General features: G+C 40.5%; 1 protein-coding gene across 1 annotated transcript in view; it reads right to left on the bottom strand.

The window, feature by feature from the left end:
* The window catches only part of FAT3 (FAT atypical cadherin 3), a 722,716-nt gene that overhangs the window by 120,508 nt on the left and 593,919 nt on the right, over positions 1-8,289 (bottom strand). The window contains exon 12 of the mRNA XM_042780568.1: positions 5,436-5,669. Coding sequence (XP_042636502.1) covers positions 5,436-5,669 — 234 coding nt within the window. The remainder of the gene's footprint in view (positions 1-5,435; positions 5,670-8,289) is intronic.

Genomic DNA, 8,289 nt, shown 5'->3' with positions numbered 1-8,289 from the left:
CCAGAATTCTTCTTGGAAGCGAGAATGGCCAGACTTTGTCTCACCTACTTTGGTCACGTTGTCAGAAGGAACCATTCCCTGGAGAAGGATATCATGCTTGGTAAAGTGGAGGGTCAACGAAAAAGTGTAAGGCCCTCAACAAGATTGATTGACACAGTGGCTGCATCGATGGGCTCACGTATAGCAAGGATCATGAGGCTGCCCAGAACTGGGCAGTGTTTTGTTCTTCTGTGCACAGGGTTGCTATGAGTCAGAGACGACATGATGGCACCTAACAACAATGACAACAACTTTCTGGGTAGCAGTGATTATGAGGATAGCTCAGGACTGGGCAATGTTTTATTCTGTTGTACACAGGGTCTCAACAAGTTGAAATCACTTGATGGTACCTAACAATAGCAACAACAATGCCCTGGGTAGTGCAACTGGTTAACATGCTCCACTGCTGACTGAGAGGCTGGAAGTTCAAGTCCTGCCAGAAGCACCTTAGAAGAAAGGTCTGGAAATCTACTTTAGAAAAATCAGCCACAGAAATCCCTATGGAGCACAGTTCTGTGACACACACAGGATCTTCATAAGTTGGAATTGACTCCATGGCAACTGATTCCTATATACTCACAGAACAAATCCACTGTCGTCGAGTCAATTCCAACTTATAGCAACCCTATAGGATAGAGTAGAACTGCCTCATAGGGTTTCCAAGGCTGTATATCTGTACGGAAGCAGACTGCCTCATCTTTCTTCCATGGAGTGGATGATGAGTTCAAATTGGCAACATTTTGATTAGTATCTGAATACTTTAACCACTGCATCATCAGAGTTCCTCAATTCATACAATTTCAGTCAAGTGCTAGTGAAATAATTTACAACTTCAAGTCAAGACATATGCTTAGCAAAATTAGTTTTATGAACCAAATATCTGTCATTTCAACAAATGCAGCCAATGCTTTTCTTCACTAGATCAAAAACCAATCAGACAACCTGGATGGATCTCTAGGGAACTATGCAATGCCCAAAAGTACAAACTTCAAAAAGGTTACATATTATATTCCATTTAAATAACATTTTAAAAATAACAGAAGTATAGATATATATAGAGGAAAGAGGTTAGGGATTGAGTGGCAAGGAGGCAGGGGGAGTGGCTATAAAGGGGTAGTAGGAGGGAGCCAGTTTCATAACTTGAATGTGGTGGTGGGTACATGAAACTATACAGGTGATAACATTACATAACCACACACCATGAGTGCTTTAAAATACTGGTATAATCTGAATAAGCTCTGTGGAGTGCATCAATGTCAACTTTGTAGTGTTCATAGTCTACTATAGTTAATGCAAGGTGTTGCCATTGGGGAGAGGAGGTGATAGGAAGAAGGTGTACAGGACTCTCATCAAGTACGTATTTTCGCAACTGCCTGTGAACCTATACTTATTTCACAATAAAAAGTTAAAAAAAGATCAGACATTCCTCATTACTTTAGAGAAGGGATTGCAAACCCAAACGCCATGGAGGTTAGATGGTAACAAATGAGTGAAGGGAGAGTGAAAATCATGGTTGGTATCTGGGAGACAACCGCTCTTCAGCTCCTACCATTGTGGGATTGTGGACCTGGAATTACTTAGTTGTTTATTTAAGAACCTATAAATCTACATTTTTAATACAAAATCTCCTCATTTTAAAATACGGTTATGTATCACTTAATATCCATGATATGGTCTGTGATATAAGACGTTATGTGATTTGGATGTGTGTGCACATCATATCATGTGCAGCTTGCTTCTAGTTATCTTTGTCGCTGCTGAGAGGGTGGCGATGAAAGTAGAGCGAGAGGAAGCTAGTGAGGAGGTAGTGGAGTGGGCCCTGTCCCACCCACCATTTTGCCTGCCTGAGCCCACACCAAGAGCCATGTATTCTGCCTCGTCTGCTTATATCCCCACGTGCTGCAAGAGTCTGGGTTAAAAGCCATTAGGGGAAAATAATAAACAAAAGGAGAGCTGCTTTTCCTTTCAAAAACAAAGCAGAAAAACAATCTTAATGGGGCCAACGATGTATATGAGGTCATATGTTGTCTATACTGACAACTTATTAAAACTTGTTTGAACACCATATAAGTCGAACTAAAAATTCTAGAGGGCTGGATTCAACCTAACAGCAATCATGTGCAATTTCAGCTTCAGGGTAGAGTTTGGGTTTGGCCCTCAAATGAATTCTCCATAGAATAATCTGGTAATCTGAATATACAGCTCACACTCATAAGTGATCCACTACAAAAGAATGAGTAATGGTTACTCCTGAAATAGTAAGTGTTCTGATCAGGACACTAATGCAAATGTCTTAAGTCACCAGTCACTGACACTCAAGGACTCTGAATAATATTGACATTTGTTGGAATCACAGCTAGATTGTTGCCACTGCTACTAGAATCCTCCAGTAGGAATGACCAAGACCTTAACAACCACTTTCTTTGCATGTGCCTTGGGCATAGGAGATGCTCAACTGGTGTTTTTAGACGTATTCATTTGTACTTCCCCAGCTATTTTAGTTTTCTCTTTGTTTACTTTAAAGGTAACTGATATCTTCTGAAAAATGGAGAAAGTGAGGCAGAATCTGCATGTATGCTAGAATTTTAGTTATTTCTGAGGCTGATACAATGGTCTTGTGAATTCACATCATCCATGACTGTCAGCAGCACTTGTAACCTCTGTCTTTATTTAAGCTCTGAGCATACACTTTTTACTAATTAGCAAACCATCACCTGTCTGTCAGTTTTTGTACTGTGGTGGCATGTGTCTTGTTATGATGCTAGAAGCTATGCTACAGTATTTCAAATACCAGTAGGGTCACCCATGATAGATACATTTCAGCAGAGCTTCCAGAGTAAGCAAGAGTATGAAGAAAGGCCTGGTGATCTACTTCCAAAAATTAGGTAATATAAACATTATGGATCACAACAGAACATTGTCCCATATACTGCTAGACTGACATCAAAGATTTCATATTAGTTGATTTCACAATCAACACCAATGTAAGCAGCAGTCAAGAAATCAGATTGACGTATTCCACCGGGAAAAGCTACTACAAAAGACTTCTTTAAAGTTCTAAAGAGTAAAGATGTCTCTTTGAAGACTTACGTGTGCCTAACCCAAGCCATAGTATTTTCAATTGCCTCACATGTGTGTGAAAGCTGGACAATGAATAAGGAAGACTGAAGAAGAGTTGATGCTTTGAGTTGTGGTGTTGGAGAAGAATGGTGAAAGTACCATGGACTGCCAGAAGAACTAACAGATCTGTGCTGGAAGAAGTGCAGCCAGAATGCTGCCAGACTTCATCTGACCCACTTTGGTCATGTTGTCAGAAGGGACCATTCCCTGGAGAAGGATATCATGCTTGGTAAAGCGGAAAGTCAACGAAAAAGGAGAAGGCCCTCAAAGAGATGGATTGACACAGTAGCGTCAGTGATGGGCTCAGGTGTAGCAAGGATTGTGAGGTGGCACAGGACCAGGCAGTGTTTCGTTCAATTGTTCATAAGGTTTCTGTGAGTCGGAGCTGACTCAATGGCACCTAACCACAACAGTGCTAGAAGAATCCCCTAGGTTGGAAAGCACACAAAATACATAGTGAACACAACAACAGACTTGAGCATACCAATGATCATGAAGATGGCACAGGACCAGGCAACGTTTAGTTTTATTATACATAAGGTCACTGTGAGTTGGAGCTAACTCCACAGCAACTACAACAATTAGCGCAAATGAGTAGAGAAAGTTCTGAAAAGGTCCTCATTACAGCTCTCCTCCATTAATGGCTTTCTTATCTCTACCCTGTTAAATGCCCAGAATCTAGGCATCCCTTCCACCTCTTCTCCTAACCCAGCCCACTGACTCAGAAAGAAGTGAGAAGGAGAGTTTAGATGATTGCATATTCTTCATCAATACTTGCAAAACAGCTCCAAGCACCACCTCTGTAAGTCAATAAAAGTCTCCCCCACTGTCTGAAACAACATCAAGTGCACTAATCAAATCCTTCTGTCTGTCTCCGACCTCTAATGCCTTGAATGTATCTATCTAATTCCTTTTTGAAGGGGGCAGGTGGAAACATTCCAGTTTTTAAGATTTTGTTAACTTATAAGTTAGCAATCGGTTAGCTTTTAAAATTCCACCTATGTCCCAATTAGAAAATTCTCAAAATCAAATAGGAACTATTAAAGGAAATTAGTCATTTAACACTATTTCTGTCCTCTTCCCCAACAGTCTCCTAACAAGAGTCCTGAAATGTTTAGTAACTTTCTCTTTTTTCAAAAAATAAGGATTTGCAGGTATTACATAATTATATGCCAATAAAAGAGGGTTTTTTTGGTTTTGTTTACCTTTTTCTTTTTTCCCCCCACAAAGCTCTATAATAAGCAGAATTTTAAAGGCTTGGTTCTCAGCCTTGAAAATTATGCTAATAAGGTAAAAGCAATAATTCAAAGTGTAGCCACTAATTTCTCTAAGGGGAAATCTGCAGAGACCCTGAGGTCTACGTTTGTTTTCAACTAATTATCATGTATTTACTTTTCCATTAGTCCAATAATTTTTCTTTCAATTCAGAATTAAGCAATGAGACACGGAATTATATAAAGGCCTGTTTAGCATAGCAGACACACCCCATCATTCCCTAGTCCTCTGATTCATGGCTCTTAAAATGCACAACCAAGAGGCTGTCTATATGCCCTTTTGTACTTATATTCCATCATGTAGTCACCTCAATAACTTATGCATTCTGAAAAGGACTACCTAGCAATTAACCCTAGTCTTTTCTAACTTACCACCTCATTATGTAAAGTGGATTTTAACACAAACTTTAGTAGTAACTTTCAATTCTAATTCTTTCTCATCTCCCCCATTCCTACCCTGACTAGCATTGTCAGTTTATATGTGACCATAAGACTCTGGGAAAAATGGTAGCTTAAAAAATTAAAAAAAGTCCACATGGACTGGCAGCACATTTAGTAATTGGTCTTTGCACTATGGGGCACCACAATAAATCGTGATTGTCATATTCCAGCTGAAGTATGTGATACAATTCTTTATGAAATGGAAATGAATTCTCCCTGCCACACAACACAGCATTTTAACTACATTCAGGAGGAACAAGTAAGTAAGAAAGCTATTATTTTTATTCAAAAGGCCAAAAAGAAAAAAAAAAAGGGAGAGACAATCCTTTGTTACAAGTAAAGGAATTCATACTACCTCTTGTTCAAGCACTAGAAAGAGGAGGGATGTGTGTGAAGCCATTGACTGAAGAGCTGGACTGTGGTTTAATGTACATGTTCTTGTGATAAGGAAACAAGGTGGCCTTATGAAGGTTCCTATAAAATCAAAGCACAGGCAGCACCTTGTAGGTGACATGTCAAATGCATGAACAAGGAGAGAGACTGTCAGTGCAACTGACTTACCAATGTCGGGATCCACGGCTTGAACTCTTGTCAACAGAGCCTTGGTGGCAGTATTCTCATAGACACATGCATTGTAGTGGTCAGAAGAAAATACGGGGGGATTATCATTCACGTCCTCCAGAATCAGGTGGATGTCAGATTGGCAGAACCTGCCACCTCCATCTGTGGCCCTGGCAATCAGGCTGTACACAGGGACCCGCTCCCTGTCCAGCAATGCCAAGGTTTTTAACTCACCTGTGAAAATCAATGGCAGGATGGTTGGTCTGGCTTTTCTTTGAAGAGTAGAGAATTAAATATATAACGAATCTCCAATATGACGTTTGGCCTAAGTGCCCCATACTTAGAAAAAGAGATCGAATTCAAATTTTTAGTCATTGAGGAAAAATTTATGGTACTCTAGATGTAACAAAAAAGGAGCTGCATGGCCTTCCCAGGTCCATAATTAACACCACTGGGAAGCCTATGGTATCAGGCCTTCTTTCTTTTGCCTACTTGGAGAAGCTCCCTACATCTTTAAACTTTTCAAGATCTGCTTAAGATATATGCTATGTCTCTGTGTTTCTGCTGTACCTCCAGAAAAACAAACAAAAAAAAAGGATTGAGAATGGACTGATATCCTAAGTTCTCTAATGGTCACTAATATCAATAATCCATAGACCCAGAGGGGTATTCTTTTAACTTCCAGATATTCAAAATCTTTTTTACCCCATCTTTAAAGGAAAGCAAAATAATCAAAACAGAGGCTGGTTTCAACACCAGTGCAGGGTCCTGAAGAACCTCTACTGTGCCAGCGTTAACCTTTTACTTGCTAGATAAAAGTACGGGTCTGTGGTTGCTGGAGGAGGGGTCAGGGCCTTGGATGGGAATACTTGAGGAGCTTAGGGCATCAATTGTATACCAATCAGTGTGGACGTATGTCTATATTTTAACCACTAGAACAGCTGTACTGGTATTGGGCATCAGCCTTTATATTCTGTTAAGGACAGATCTAAATAAATACTGTTCGTTGAGAAGTAGGACTTCTGAAGTATTATTACTCTGAAATAAAATTAATAGGTGATATCAGGCCAAGTCATCTCTATTGATACAACAGCTCCTCTTATGGCTTCCCCGTAGCAGCCAGCCAGTTCCTCTCAAACAGAGGTTGGCCCACTTCCCTCTCCTACTCTAAATGTTCAGTGGCATCTCAGGGGAACATTCAAGGCTCTGCGTCATCTGGCCTACTTATTTTTCCTGCCACTTTTCTCACAAGCCACTCTCTAGCTCCTCCCACCAGTGCCAATGCTATACATGCCATTCCTTGGATGGGTCAAGCTCTTGGTTCATGCTGTCCATGTAGCCTCTGGAATCCTGTCCCAGTTCAAATGCCAATTCTTTCTTAAAACAGTTTCTCTTCCCATCAGAATATCAGCTACTTCTTCCTCTTTGTTCAGATACCTCCTCTTACACCTTTCCTGGGTACTCATTTTATTCTGCCTTTCATCATCATTATTATTGATTTACTTGCCTGTCATCCCCTGGGTATGGTTAGTTTTGTTCATCTTAGAATATACCACAAATATTCTGTAGACTACTTTTATGTCAACTAGCTATTCAATAAATGTTAGTTGTTGTTGTTATGTGCCGTCGAGTCGGACCCGACTCACAGCAACCCCTCCTTGGGTTTCTGAGGCAGTATCACTACAGAAGTATATTGCCCAATCTTCCTTCCTAGGAGTGGCTGGTGGGTTTGAACTGTCAGACTTCTGGTTAGCAGTCAAGTGCCTTAGGTACTACGCTACCATAACGCACTGCCGTAAGAGTCAGTTCCAACTCATAGCGACCCCTCCTTAGGTTTCCGAGGCGGTATCTCTACAGAAGTAGATTGCCCAGTCTTCCTTTCAAGGAGTGGCTGGTGGGTTTAAACCATCAGCCTTTTGGTTAGCAGTCACATGTCTTAGGTACTATGTCACCAGAGTTCCCAAGTAAATAATAACCAGGCCCATATCCCATGTACTTAAGTCAGTGCTTTCTAGTAGGGAACAACTGATGTGAGAGAAGGAATAGGGAGGAGCCATGATATTTTTGGAGACTCAGTAGGTAGTTACTGTTCACTAGGACCAACTGAACACTGGAAATATACAAACTATTCAGTCTTTAGACTTTACAGGCAAACCTTGTTTTATTCTATTTCATTTTATTACAATTTACAGATATTGCATTCCCCACCCCCAACCCAAATTTAAGGTTTGTGGCAACCCTGCATAGAGCAAGTCTACTAGAGTCATTTTTCCAACAGTCTGTGCTTACCTCGTGTCCCTGGGTCATATTTTGGTAATTTTCACAACATTTCAAACTTTTTCATAATGCTATTGCATACTTAATAGACTACAGTACAGTGCAAAGATAACTTTTATATGCACTGGAAAAAAAAAAAAATTCATGTGACTTGCTTTATTGTGTTATTCACTTTACTATGGTGGTCTGCAAGCAACCCCGCAAGATCTCTGAGATATGCCTGTATTTGAAAATTGCAGTGGATGGACATAACACTGAAATAAATTGCCTCTACAGAAAAAGTCTTTTCCATTAGCACTGGCCTTCAATACAGGCATCTGCCTTTAGCTTACATAATCTTTCACCTTGTATATTTTACCTGAGTATGTAAGCAAATCTAAGGGCTCACAGTTTAGGAGAAACTAGAGATGTTGGGAGGAGCTCTGGTAGCATAGTGCCTAAGGCACTTGACTGCTAACCAGAAGGCTGGCGGTTCAAACCCACCAGCCACTCCTCGAAAGGAAGGTTGGGCATTCCTACTTCTGTAGTGATCGTAGTGATACTGCGTCGGAAACCAAAGGAGGGGTCGCTATGAGTC

The sequence above is a fragment of the Orycteropus afer genome, unplaced genomic scaffold (assembly GCF_000298275.1).
Source record: "Orycteropus afer afer isolate SDZICR_OR568_19922 unplaced genomic scaffold, OryAfe1.0 scaffold00047, whole genome shotgun sequence".
NCBI lineage: Eukaryota > Metazoa > Chordata > Mammalia > Tubulidentata > Orycteropodidae > Orycteropus > Orycteropus afer.
The sequence above is the reverse complement of the archived record's forward strand: the minus strand, read 5'-3'. Positions and strand labels throughout refer to the sequence as shown.